This window comes from Lytechinus pictus, chromosome 10, assembly GCF_037042905.1.
Source record: "Lytechinus pictus isolate F3 Inbred chromosome 10, Lp3.0, whole genome shotgun sequence".
Classification (NCBI taxonomy): domain Eukaryota; kingdom Metazoa; phylum Echinodermata; class Echinoidea; order Temnopleuroida; family Toxopneustidae; genus Lytechinus; species Lytechinus pictus.
The window spans coordinates 6,473,995-6,488,975 of NC_087254.1; the positions used below are offsets into that span (position 1 = coordinate 6,473,995).

The window sequence follows — 14,981 nt, forward strand, 5'->3', positions numbered from 1 at the left end:
TATTCAAACTCTTGGTAGGCAATATCTGTATAATATTTCATGGTGGCTCAAACTGGGGGTAAGGATGATTCCTACGAGTGTGAGGTGTATCTAGCCACCCGGGTTTAATAGGGACAAACTGGATTCCAAACTTTTGACTACTGGATGATTGCAAAAGATGCCTTCCATGAAAATAGATGTCATTTCTTTCCTTGACATCTTTGTTTTGTCAGTGAGAACAAGTCGATGATCATGGACTGTGGAGAGGGGACGTTTGGTCAGCTGTGTCGTTACTATGGTGATAAGGTCGATGATGTCATAGCTAGTATCCAGTGTATCTTCATCTCCCATATCCATGCTGATCATCATGCTGTAAGTATGATCTTAACCCGTTGAATATGTATGGAAATTAGAAAATCGGGACTTTACTTTCCTGTGGGCGAACTTAATCTTCTTTTTCTCTTCAAATTGGCAATGATTATTACTTTTTTCCCACTTATTACATAGTTTGAAAATAGATTTTGATATACCAGGTGTCAAAATGAATAATATTTGCAAAATTTATTAAAGATAAAAGAAGGATTCTTGACTCCTGCATGGTCTATTCCCAATAATATGTTGAATATGGTTTGAAAATAAAAATATGATTGAAATGAATCCCGAAGCAAGTTAATTGTGGATATATTAGCTCTCTACCAGTGTTTGGCAATCATTGAGAGGTAATGCCTAATGTCAGGCTTTTAAAATTTGGTCTTAATAATATAGGCTTGAATAAGGTTTTAGCCTAGATTTAATGCTAGCTATTCCATTACATGCTCGATCTTTTCCAGTAGACGCTTTTTGAGATCTAGACTTAATATTTAATATTCTCGACATGGTTGTTTCTAGCTGCTCATGGGTACTGCACTGCCCCCACCATGACCTCGGGCATAGGCGTGTTGTCGTTTCCTTGTTATTTTTATGATTTATTTGTTTCGTTGCAGGGGCTTATAAATCTTCTGAAACATTGGAAGAGAGTTACAGTGAGTATGTTTTGGTTTTGTCTTGTCTTATGTAAATAATACATGTAACATGTATGTACATGTATGCGTTACAGTGTCCTTACACAGATAAAAAAGAAAGAATATCAGTGTGCTAATGCTAATAATTTCCTGCTTTTGTTTATTAATTGAATCATAATAGTAATGGTAATAGTAATAATAATCTCATATTTTACGCATGGTAGCCACTTCAGTTCCGAAAACTGTTCTCTCAGTGGGCCCTGCTTAACATGATTGATAACAAAAAGTATTTTGATGCAGACAAACGGTGTTATTATCTTCCGTCATTGGCCTCAGACTTGTCTACACACCATGCTTCACATCCGCCACTACCTAGTAAGCACTGGCCTATCCAGGGGGGGGGGGCACAGCCAGCCCGTGCCCTCCCTTTTGAGAAGCAAAATTAAAATTTGTAATGTAAAAACGCCATAAAAACAGAGGTGTGCCCCCTCGTTTGAAAGTGAAGACCTTTTTTTTTTGCTTGTCAATTTCTTTCGGTATGGAATATCCTTAATTTTTGGTTAAAAAACTTTTTTTTTTTTTTCCTTGTCAAATTTTTCCCCCTAAAAAATGTGCCCCCCCCTCTTGGAAAATCCTGGATCTGCCCCTGCTAGTAAGCAACCATTGATAATGAAAACCCTTTTCCTCAAGCAAATTAACTTTTAGCCAACGATACAACATGCTCGAGATTATTCTGCAAAGACCGTTTTCCCCTTTTTGAATACCGGACTAGGATTCTGATGATTCTGGAAATAATCTGATCTTGATCGGTCCAAAGAGGATGTTTATCTGGCTCAATCTATTCAATGCTCACTGTGAGTCATTCATCAAGAGGACCAGGTAAAGATATATATACTTGATATTTACAATTGTTTGTAACATTTTGTACATCAATCGTCATCGACTTGCAGTAATGATTAAATTCAATTCAATTTCAATTTATTTCATTCATAAAAACACATAAATATACATAGTAAAAAACAAAATATCAATATAAGAATGTGGAGACAGCTTAGAAGAACCAAGTCTTATACAGTGCTGCCACCAAAATGTAAGCACAAACATAATAACTGGAAAATAAGGATGATGAATACAAATACAAATTATTAATATTCCAAGACAAACCCTACACGATACTTGAACAAACAAAGACTGATAATTATATAAATAATATTTTTTTTAAAATAATCATTTGAAAGAATTGAGTGATACACTTAATTTAATGTTATCAGGTAATGTATTCCAAATTTTAGGACCCTTAAAGAATATAGAATTGATACCAATATTGGTTCTCTCAAATGGCAAGTGAAAATCTAATGGCTTTCGCATATAATACAAGTAAAAATCAGAATTCAATTTGAAAAATGTTGAAAGACTAGATGGTATAATTTTATTAAAACTAAAAACATGAAAACTGCAATATTAAAATCATTCATATAAAAAATATTCAATAACGTCAATTCTTTGAAAATTGATTTAGAATGGGCAAGATAATTGGCATGAAAAACTATTCTTATGGCTTTCTTTTGTAAGAAGAATAATCTCATCATTGAATAATTTCTAGAATTGGCCCATACAATATTGCAATAGTTTAAATAAGGTGAAATTATAGCATTGTAAATCATCAATAAAATTTTACGTGGAAAATGCCTCAACCTACATGTATAAAGTACGCCAATGCATTTTGAAACTTTGTTACAAAGTTGATTGATGTGCTCATGCAATAACAGTTTATTATCCACAATCACCCCAAGAAAATTGATAGATGTAGCAACATTTATTTTAGTACCATTCATTTCAATAATAATGTTATTGTAATTAATTTTCTTATTGGTGAATATCATACATTGAGTTTTATTTACATTTAAAATCAATCTATTTACAACAAGCCTCATTATTGAAGTTAACTATTAAATTGTTAATATTTGCATCAGACATAAAAGCACTTGTATCATCAGCATACAAGATAAAATATTGCATACATCATTTATATAAATAAAAAATAATAAAGGTCCCAGGATGGACCCCTGAGGCACTCCGCATCCTACTGTATCTAATTCTGATTTAACATTATTAATAAAAAGTCCTCAATGCATCTCAAATATGAATTGTAATTTATTGTTTCTTGTAGGTTTCAAGTCCCATTTATCATCTAGTTCCACATCTTCCAGCTTCCATTTAAGTTGAATAAAAATTCAGAAAGTTAGAGCCTCTTCACACGATATTTCTGAAACGCCAAACGATAGAGCTGCAAAGTATTATTAATTTTTTCTTTGAAATCTCACGCAACTTTTGAGACCAAATTCGTGATGTACGGGTATAGTGTCGTGATGCCAAGTGACTTTTTATGAGACAATGTCATGCCGAACATGGCTCATTTTATACTTTGTGTACAAAGTCTATGGGAGATGAAATTCATAAAAGGGTGATTATTTTTTCACTATAATTTGTCCGTTTAATTAATTTAGGGTCCGATTTAGTTGTTAAATGGTCTGTAATAATTTCCAGTGAAAAAAATAATGAAAAACAAAAGATAAAAAAACATAGAAATACATAAGTATTCTAAAAACAAAGGAATGCATAAGGAATAATTTGGCTTTCACATTTTTCTTTGTGGAAACTTTTAAATAAGATATAAAGATGACATCTGAGAAAAGAAATGAAAATTTTGAAGTGAAATTGGGTGTTCAATGCAAATAATGTTTTTCATGAATAAATTTGCATATTTTATTCATAATAAATAAAAAAATAAAAATCTGATTTTTTTTTTTATACTGGCTTGTAATTTATGGGGTAAAGAATATGCGTGCCAACATCATCGGCCGGCTCAGAAGTCCTCAATGCATCTCAAATAGCCCAGTCCTTATAGGGTTAAGTTGAATAAAAATTCAGAAATTTAGAGTCTCATAACTCCAGATGGTTTACAATCAATTGTCAAATTTCACTGGACAATCAAGATCATTTTGTTCATAACACTGCTCATCGACCCTGATTATTATTTATATATTTTAATTGTTTGTTTTGTGGATTGCAATTATTTGTGTAGTAGGGCATGATCTGATATAATTTATGGTGATGCAATTTAATTGAATTGATGTTGATTTCTCTCATTTCAATGTGAAGGTTTGTTGAACTAGCTGACCTGAACAACAACCAACAAGGCGAGAGATCTCGACATGAAGCTTCTCTGTTGTCAAGGTTCAATCTCAAAGAGGTAGGTTCGTGATGCATAGTAAAGATTTTTCTCCTGGTGACGTACAGAGGCTTCAAGTACAGGGACCTGTTTTATAAAGGACTTGAAACTGTTGTAACTTTGCTATTATGGCAACTACCATGGTAACCTTGATTTTTTATTGGCTGCTGAGCCCTGTTGCCATGGTAGTTGCCAAAATGACAAAGTTACAACAGTTGTAACTCTTTATGAAACAGGCCCCAGGAGTATTTATTGTAAAATGCTCGTCAAATTACAAAGAACAAATAAAGAATTCATTGTAAAAAATGGATGAATCAGAATAGCAATTGTGTCTCAGAATTTGAGCTGACGATCAAGGACTAATGATGTTCTGATTTACCAGTCTTTGACAAAAACTTCTTAGTTATCCTTTGATGGACATTTTACAATATATTACTCCCATTTTTTAATCTTCAAGACATCACTGAACGAAAACTCCCTCTTATACTTGAATATGGGTTATTACTAATGGAATCTTGATTTTTTTTAAATGTATAAGTATATCAGCAAGCAACACTGAGATACATTAAGTGCTATATTGTAGAGTCTTATAAAGTTCAGTTCTTGATCTATCCGACACACCATCTTGTTAAAACCACAGAATGCACGCTACAGTAAACTGAATATCAGTCATTTGTACCCATTACTCTTGTATAGTCAGAGGTCTGAAGTTGTTTTTCCTCTAGCACATGATGTGTGTGTGTATTTATAAAAAATTGTTTTGCACATGGTACTTGCACATGGTAGTATATAGCTGTTTTTATAAAATAGGTGTATTATTTCAAGCATCGCGATTGGCCAATACGCGTCACATGACATCCAACTTTTTTGGTGCACTGCACGGCAGTGCAAAAGGTGCGCAACGAAAATTGACATTGCACGCTCAAGCAAACCAGTGCGGTAGAAGTCCCGGGAGAAGTCCAACAAAACTGTACTTTAACTTTTCAAGAATTTGTTTCTGTGTTGCTATTTTATAAAACAAATAATGCACTTGCTCTGTCGTGCGTAAAAGTAAATGCAGAGAAAGCTCGGTTTCTTCAGATGGTGCACACTAGGCACTCGCCGCTAGCGGCTCGTGCACAGTGCGGCACCTATCTAAAGAAACCTCGCGTGCTCTGCATTTCCACTAACGCACTCGGCTGCATGCATATTTGTATAACACCAGTGACATACTTCAATACAGTGTATGTAAGATATTGTTCTAATGCCTTTGGAGTAAACCTAACTAGTTCACATTGTCTCTGTTTACACCACACAGTTCAACACAGTGTATGTAAAGCATAGTGCTAATGTTTTGGTGTATCTCTTACTAGTTTACGTTGTCTCTGTTTACACCACACAGTTCAACACAGTGTATGTAAGACATTGTGCTAATGCCTTTGGTGTAATCCCTTACTAGTTCACATTGTCTCTGTTTACACCACACAGTTCAACACAGTGTATGTAAAGCATTGTGCTAATGGTGTATCCCTAACTAATGGTGTATCCCTAACATCCCTAACTATTGGTGTATCCCTAACATCTTTGGTGTATCCCTAACTAGTTCACATTGTCTCTGTTTACACCACACAGTTCAACACAGTGTATGTAAAGCATTGTGCTAATGGTATATCCCTAACTAATGGTGTATCCCTAACATCCCTAACTATTGGTGTATCCCTAACATCTTTGGTGTATCCCTAACTAGTTCACATTGTCTCTGTTTACACCACACAGTTCAACACAGTGTATGTAAAGCATTGTGCTAATGGTATATCCCTAACTAATGGTGTATCCCTAACATCCCTAACTATTGGTGTATCCCTAACATCTTTGGTGTATCCCTAACTAGTTCACATTGTCTCTGTTTACACCACACAGTTCAACACAGTGTATGTAAAGCATTGTGCTAATGGTATATCCCTAACATCCCTAACTATTGGTGTATCCCTAACATCTTTGGTGTATCCCTAACTAGTTCGCATTGTCTCTGTTTACACCACACAGTTCAACACAGTGTACATGTATGTAAAGCATTGTGCTAATGGTATATCCCTAACTAATGGTGTTTCCCTAACATCCCTAACTATTGGTGTATCCCTAACATCTTTGGTGTATCCCTAACTAGTTCACATTGTCTCTGTTTACACCACACAGTTCAACACAGTGTATGTAAGACATTGTGCTCATGCCTTCGGAGTAACCCTAACCCATCAAGACGGCTGGAAGATGGTGTATTCTGGAGACACCATGCCCTGTGATAACCTCATCAAAGCAGGTAACATCAGTCTTACCCAGCTTAAAGTAGGAATTGACATGGCAAATTGTCAATTGGTCTTAACCCACCATTGTGTATGGAGTTTGCTAAATCTCTTTTTTTTTTAAACCCTCACTGTATTAACTGGCTACCAAAAAGGAAAAATGTCTCAATCTCATTAAGAAGTATTCCAAACTTTGCTCAGATAAAATGCAAAACAGATCATTTTAGAAAAAGTGCAATACCATTGATTTACTAAATTCTGAAAAAAAAAATTACTTTCATAGCCTTGAAATAATTTTTGCCATTGTTTTAGTCTCCATTTCAATCCAATTGATATTTGAATTTTTATTTGTCTAATATTCATCACTATTTAATATTGTATTTACATAGTTTTTTTCCATTCTATTTTATTATATTTAATGAATTTTTATGTACACTTGCTCTTTCAAAACTATTTAGTATCTATGTACATCACAAATCCTTACATGTACCTGTTTAAATTGCAATTGGTGCTTTTACCCATGTATGACTTGTGAACATTTTATTGTAAACATGCTAATTTCAGCCTTTTGGTTGTGTAACATGTATTGTTTTTATACGAAATAAACCACGATTGAATTAAATTGACTTGAATTGTCCAGTATCCGTTTGGTCTAATCCCACATGATCTGTGAGACCAATCGACAGACTAATAGACCAGATAAACTAGTAGTGTATGAACTAGGATTAGACCATGTGTGATAAAATCCTTGTTAATAGAAACTGCTCGAGAGGGAGAGAAGGAAAGTATTCTTTGTGAGCAGGGGGTCTTATATGGACAGGTTCTTGCAAAACAGTCACATCTGTCTATAAAGATCACACAGTGAAGACGCAACAAACAAATCTTTGTGAAAAGGTTCCTTCGATAAATGTTTCAATGGGGAATGCTATTAAAGGGATTCTTGGAAACCAAACTTGTGGTCATTACAGATAAGTGGTTCTTCTAAACAGGTGGTTGGTAAAACAGGTTTGACTGGGCATCATTATTTTATCATTATAGGAAAGGGAGCTGATCTGTTGATTCATGAAGCAACATTGGAGGATGGTATGGAAGAAGAGGCAAAGAAGAAAAGACATAGGTATATTGAGTGTTGTTTTTACAGTATTTATCTATCCATTCAAGCATTCATTCATTCTTCTATTCACTTACTCACTCCTCACTCACTCACCCACCCCACTCATTCATTCACTCACTCACTCACTTACTCACTCACCCCACTCACTCATTCACTCACTTATACACTCACTCACCCCCACTTACTCACTCTTTCACTCACCCCCACTCACTCACCCACCCCACTCACTCACTCATTCACTCACTCACTTATACACTCACTCACTTACTCACTCACCCCACTCACTCACTTATACACTCACTCACCCCCACTCACTCACTCTTTCACTCACCCCCACTCACTCACCCACCCCACTCACTCATTCATTCACTCATTCATTCACCCCCAATCACTTCTTACTCCTGACTCACCCACCCACCCACTCACTCCTTACTCACCCACCCACTCAATCACTCACTCACTCTTCACTCACCCACTCACTCCTCACCCACACTCACTCACCCACCCCACTCATTCATTCACTCATTCACTCACTCACTCAAGCCTTGAAATAAGCGGGCGCTGAGCGCAAATTCGCGCTAATAAAGCCATCAATTGCGCCCATAAAGCCCCAAAATCATCAAAATTTTGACGACCGGGCGCAAATATTTTCCAGGTAATTGCGCCCGCCGAGATTGAGCAGTGAAGCCATATCATACATGTAATTTAAATATATGAACAGCCAAAATCAAGTAACTTTCAATTTACGATAAGCACAGTTTCAAATTGCCAAGTGCGTCTTTTTTCCGGTACCATAAAAAGTGAGCTACGTCCGTCTTTTTTTTCTGTAATACATAGTACGCGCGTGCTTCCGGTAGCGGTAACAGTTTTTCCATACTTCACCATGTGCAATTTCTAATGCACACATTTCCAGTTGGGATATCACAATTCTGTGATATAGTAATTCGAATTGCACAGGAGATAAATCCCTGTTCACAGCACATACGATGTGCGAGTCTTTTATCCTCACAGTCGCCGACTTTGCTTCTCAAAACGGAGCCTTAATAATCCAAAATCACTGAGCTTATAGTTGTGAATTATAGCTTTTTAATTTCTTTCTTGGAGAGGGGTAAATATCAGACAATAAATCATCAAACAAGGCTCCATCTAAAAAAAAAATAGGAGGATGCCATGCACTGAGTGTGGTACTTGTATGCTGTTAGCTTGCCAGTTTGAGCTCATGTTCTCTGCCAGAGCTCTGGGTGAGAATTCTATCAGTAATGGCCTAAGTAATGGTGATTTTCTGTTTCAGATAGAGTTTAGATTTCATGTTAATTTTTGAAAACTGTCAAAAAACTTATTAATGAATACATTTTCACCGAATTTAGACTCTCCCAGAATGAAAGGCATTTTCTGTGGAGATCTGCGTTTTCAAATAACTTGTGAAAAACTTAAGGTACATGAACCTACAATACACGTACATAGCCTGTGGCTATGTGCTGGAATTTGAATAGACTGAGTTAGATATTGATTTCATTTCTTCATTTCTTTAACATAATTTATATGCAATCCAAGTGCACCTCACAGTCACAATCACACACAAACACTCACCCACACCCGTGATACTAACCATGAAAAAAAATTCTCTTTCTCCATCTCTCTCTCTCTTTTTTTATATGTTTATTTTATTCATTTATTTAGATTTTTTTTTTTTTTGGGGGGGGGTTCATTGTTCGTGGTTCATTAAAGATGAAAAATGAAAAGGCCATGTGTGTGTGGTTGTAAAGGGGATGTGGAGTGAGGGTGTCAAAACACACTTAAACATTTAAATCTGATTTCTTAAATGTTTGAATAAGCCTATTACTTAGCATACTATTCATGTACTAATTAAAAAATTGCAGGAGCTGCGCTTACTATAAACAAATTTGGAGTGTGGTCCACTGTTATATTCTTTTTTTTTTTTATTGCCCCTGGTTCCAGAAAATTGCCCCCGGTTCCTGTAAAAAGCCCGTGAGCCGGGGGCAACTTTTGTTGAAAAATTGCCCCTGGTCTGCAGCTGCTTATTTCAAGGCTTGCACTCACATATTTTTTTGTTTCGAATATTTATACACTCACTCACTCACTTACTCACTCACCCCCACTCACTCACTCATTCACTCACTCACCCCCACTCACTCACTCACCCCACTCATTTATTCATTCACTCACCATCACTCACTCACCCACTCACTCCTCACCCTCACTCACTCCTAACCCACCCACTCACTCCTCACTCACTCCTCACTCACTCACTCACTCCCCCCCACTCACCCACTCATTCACCCACCCACTCACTCACCCACTCACTCAATCACTCACCAACACACTCACTCACCCCCACTCACCCACCTACCCACTCATTCACTCACTCATTCATTGAAATATGTTCATACAGGATAAAAACAGAGGCAGTTTTACATTGCAGAACCACAGTAAGAAGATGTGTGCAAAAAATGTTTATGAATACATTTTTCTATTTCTCTTCAAATAGCATGTATCTGATGCAAAAAAGTTTACCAGCTATTGAGGCTAATTTTCTACCTCTGACACTGGAGATGACTGAAGTGTCAAAAATAGGTTATCAACCTGTGTCATACATGTGCATATATTCTCTATCTCCATTTGCCACTCCCCACCCAGGTGTAGTAAATGGGTTCTTGGTAGGAATCCCTTGAATGCTTGAGTGTTTGACCAGGGTAGCCATGCTTAAAGCCATGAAATTATGACACAGAGTGCTGAGAACCATTTTAATTAAGCATTGTATTGATGTTGCATTTATATTTATCATCTTTACTGATAGCATGATCTCTGAGGCCATAGAAGTTGGCCAAGCCATGGAGGCCAAGTTTCTTCTCCTAACTCATTTCAGCCAACGCTACCCCAAGGTACCTCTCATCCAGACATCCTCGACCAGCAAGATTGGAATCGCTTTTGATAATATGAGAGTGAGTATTGGATGATTTCATGAAAAAAATGTCTTGGCATTTATCAAGCACTAATGTTCAATTACTTATGTGAAAGGGCAATGATCTCGTAATTGGCTGGACAGATTTCTAACAGAATTTGTGATGATTTCATGAAAAAAATGTCTTGGCATTTATCAAGCATTAATGTTCAATTACTTATGTGAAATGGCAATGATCTCGTAATTGGCTGGACAGATTTCTAACAAAATTTGTGTGCGTACAGATAATCCATCCATATTTGAGCACATTCTGGCAAGTTCAAGAGTATGCGAGAAGACCTCTTGAACTTTGCTTCTGGGCAATTTCCATAAAATATGTATATTCGACCCCACCCCATAAAAATAAGTTGGCACTGCCTGATTTGGTAGCATTGGTAATTTTAGTGGAACCCTTCGTTCCGATTCACCAAGAAGCATCTCTCTTCAAAGTCCCGTAAAATATCCAAACCAATCATAGATTTTTATATATATTTTTTTTTAATTGAATGCTGTATTCAGTCAAAGTAAGACACTCTTTCCAACAAAATGTTGTTATTCAATAAATATAATGTTCCAACAGCTATCCCTCTTATTCCTCATCTCCTTTTTTCCATCATTTCATAGGTTTCCTTCTCGGAGCTGGACCTGCTTCCTCGATTCCTTCCGACCCTCAAGTACCTCTTTGCAGCCGAGATCCAGGAACTGGAGGTCCTCAGAGAAAAGAAGGCGGAGAAGAAAGGGATCAACAAACAAGCGAACAAGATACAACCCACATCATGACATTTGTGAACGGAACCGACTTGCTATCTGCAGCTAGAACTTTCAAAGTGATCGGAAGTGTGCTGTACTCGTCAATGTTTCCTACAATATGACACTCTTTCCAACAAAGTGCACAGGTAGTTATTCAATGAATGTAAGTTACAGCAGCTATCCCGCCACTGTACACTCATTCTCAGAGATGGACTTGCCTCCGCGATTCCCTCCTGCCCTTTAAAGGTCAAGTCCACCCCAGAAAAATGATGATATGAATAAATAGAGAAAAATCCAACGAGCAAAACGCTAAAAACTTCATCAAAATCGGATGTAAAATAAGAAAGTTATGACTTTTTAAAGTTTCGCTTATTTTTCACAAACAGTTATATGCACATCTCAGTGACATGCAAATGAGACAGTCGATGATGTCCATCACTCACTATTTCTTTTGTTTTTTATTGTTTGAATTATACAATATTTCATTTTTTACAGATTTGACAATAAGGACCAACTTGACTGAACCATAAGTATTAAAACAATGCTAATTCCACATGTTCAGGGAGGAATTAATCTTTGTTTCACTTGACAATGAGGAGAAAATTAGAATATTTCATATTTCATGTAATGAAATACAAAAGAAATAGTGAGTGGATGACGTCATCAGTCTCCTCATTTGCATACCGACCAGGATGTACATATAACTGTTTTGTGAAATTAAGCAAAACTTTAAAATGTCATAACTTTCTTATTTTACATCCGATTTTGATGAAATTTTCAGTGTTATGCTTGTTGGATTTTTCTCTTTTTATTCAAATCAACTAATGGTTGGGGTGGACTTGTCCTTTAAGTATCGTAGAGAACAACAAGCAAACAAGGTATCACACCCGTCATGACATATGTGAACGGAACCAACATGTACCTGCTGTCTGCAGCTAGAACTTTCAAAGTGATATTATTGCAGAGAAGAAAGGAATCAGCACACTACAAGCAAACAATGTATCAACCACATCATGACATATGTGAACAGAACCGTTTACTTGCTATTTGTGGCTCAAAATTTCAATATGATATCAAAAATTTGTCTTTGATGAAGCTTGGAAAATTTGAATCTTGAATTTCTCGCCCTGTATCATGATTCAACTTGATTGTCGTCTGGTATTAATTCTACACCAGATCACTTTGAAATTCACCTCTTAAATGATGGCCTTGTTTCAGGAAAAATATGATTTTTTGTGAAAAAGCAATCTGTCAAGTTGCCTTTTCTATGTCTTTGCAGTATAGTTCATCCATGCTTGTGTGATACAGCCAGCCCAGCCGTTTGTTGTACGTCAAGGGGGGAGTCTATTGGGTCTTCTAAAATAGCTTGGTTCACACGATATACATCTATCAATTCAAAAATTGGTGTAAGATGGTAAGACCTACAGATTTGACTTGTGCTCACCAGGAACCTATATACAAGCTCTTTCATATGTAAGATTTGGCTACGTGTTTGGAATGAGTCCACTTTCCATGTAGCGAGTCTAGTCTGTTGGCATGCTTGCCTCTTACTTTTTTTAATGATATAATAGACAGGATAGTTGTAAACTATATTTTATATACAGTATTTGCACATATATGACTGTGTTTCAATTTCACACATTATGTTTCCAGTGCCTTTGGTTTTCCTGTTCAAGAATATCTAGTTTCAAGGACAGAAATAATGCCCATCACAAAATTATATTTTAGAAGATGTAACCAATCAATTTTTCAGAAAATGTATATTTCACAAAAATTGATTTATTGATTAGTAAATCAATTGAGATTTTTTGCAGATCGATCTTTTTTTTATCACAAACCAATGTGTAGTTTGTAATATGTATGTAGAGCAATTCCATGATATAACCAGCCTTTTCAGACATAGAACCCCATTTTTCTATGTTCCTTACTTCACTTTTACTGCTCATGAATATTTGAGAATAATGCAACTCTTTAAAAATGAATTTCAAGGCCCCTATTGTAGGGGGTTGGACATACACACTTTAATTTGGAATTGCCCAGTATTAAGCTAGTTGCTCATCAGTACGTGGAAAGTACAACCATCAGTATAACCGATCAAATGTTTTATGAAATTCATCAGGGACAGATTTCCCAATGTGATAGGTTCATGATGCCATGATAAAGAAACATAACACTTATTTGCCCCTCCTGCAATGTATTAAATAACATTGAGGCCTTTAGTCATAAACTTTCATTTGAAATATTTGGTTTTGCCACGTTCTTTGAACTCTTGAAGGAATTAAGTCAACTCTTATTTTCCATTATGACTTGTTTCTTGTATGAAATATTGACGAAATTTCATTACAGATAAATCATGACATCATGACAATCAATCTGTCTGCAAGAAAATGACAAATCTATTTGGTCTCCCCAGGCTATGCATAAGAATGAGGATTGTACTCACTTTGAAACAGAAATGTTTTGCGTAATGTACTGCGTTAACTCGTTTTGTTCACCAATCGCTCAGGATTAGTGTGAAGGAATGACGTCATAAGAAGGGCGCAAATTGCGTAATTATGAAACACACAAATTGAATATTGAGCATATGGTTGCGTTACATCAAAGACACTACAAGGGAAAGACTGGACAGATAATAGAGCGCATGCACATAATAAAACACTCGGGAAGAGCGCCCAACAGCGTCGGGTTAGTAGACAGTCACGAATCGCCATTATGGGTTGTGTATAGAACATACGAGGGAAATGGGGGAAGGGCGAAGGAATAGAAAATTTGTTCAATTTAAGATTTTTTCTTTAGATTTTTATTGTCTAAAATTAGAAATGAATATATCTTAGAGGTTCCTGAGAAAGAAAAGGTGGATTTATCCCCATACCCCGCCCTGTGCCCTCTCCCATACCCCCACTCATTTTCCCCATATGTTTTACACACAGCCGCTTGTGCTTTGCGAAGGTTCACTTACCCAACGCTAGTTGGCCCCCTTCCCCGTGAGCAAAATCGCCAAAGGGTCCAGTCTTCCCCTTGTACTGTCTTTGGTCATAGGGTGCTACTGGGGAGCATTTCATGATAACTTTAGTTGGTGATTTTCCTAAATTCAGGGGTGTGAGTGGTCACAAATAAAAAGATCTGAAGTGTTGAAAAAGTCTGAAAAAGAATAAGCTCCCATACTTTTTGTACAGAGGAAGGCCAAAAATAAGCTGAAATTAAGCTGAAAATCAAAAAAAAAAAATCTGAAATCAGATAAAAATCTGAACTCTCACACCCCTGTAAATTGTTCTCGGCCAATCAGACGCATGAATAGGCAGTGAAAATCAATGGTTTTGTATCTTGAAACGCTCCCCTAATCATCATACAGCAAGACAATAGGGTCACTGATGAGAACTTCTAGGTGAGGTCCATATTTAATTTCATCAGGCTTTATGATACTGTGATACTGCATAGCCTCTTTTTAATACTTGTGTTTTAAATATTACACGATGTTTATATTTATATTGATAAAAAAGAAAGAGTACTAATGTCTCTCAGATACTCCACGAGGTGGAGATGGTAATAAATGACAAAATCGCCAATATAAGATCTGAAAGTTGTTTTATTACCTTTATTGAATACAACATCCTCAAAATTATGGAATGGCAAGTGAAAAATATTTTGAAAATCAGCTCAATAA

General features: G+C 36.3%; 1 protein-coding gene across 2 annotated transcripts in view; it reads left to right on the top strand.

Moving 5' to 3' along the window:
- Positions 1–14,009, top strand: part of LOC129269660 (zinc phosphodiesterase ELAC protein 2-like) — a 30,503-nt gene extending 16,494 nt beyond the window's left edge. The window contains exons 17-25 of one of the 2 annotated variants that reach the window (XR_010294759.1): positions 213–351; positions 963–1,001; positions 1,753–1,859; positions 4,143–4,233; positions 6,388–6,508; positions 7,530–7,608; positions 10,424–10,568; positions 11,192–11,463; positions 12,597–14,009. Coding sequence is in view for 1 of the 2 variants with exons in the window: in XM_064105202.1 (XP_063961272.1) it covers positions 213–351; positions 963–1,001; positions 1,753–1,859; positions 4,143–4,233; positions 6,388–6,508; positions 7,530–7,608; positions 10,424–10,568; positions 11,192–11,347 (877 nt within the window). In the remaining variant the exon portion in view is untranslated. Of the gene's footprint in view, positions 1–212; positions 352–962; positions 1,002–1,752; positions 1,860–4,142; positions 4,234–6,387; positions 6,509–7,529; positions 7,609–10,423; positions 10,569–11,191 lie in introns of both variants that reach the window. The other variant, XM_064105202.1, reaches the window with a different exon arrangement.
- Positions 14,010–14,981: the final 972 nt, after the last annotated feature.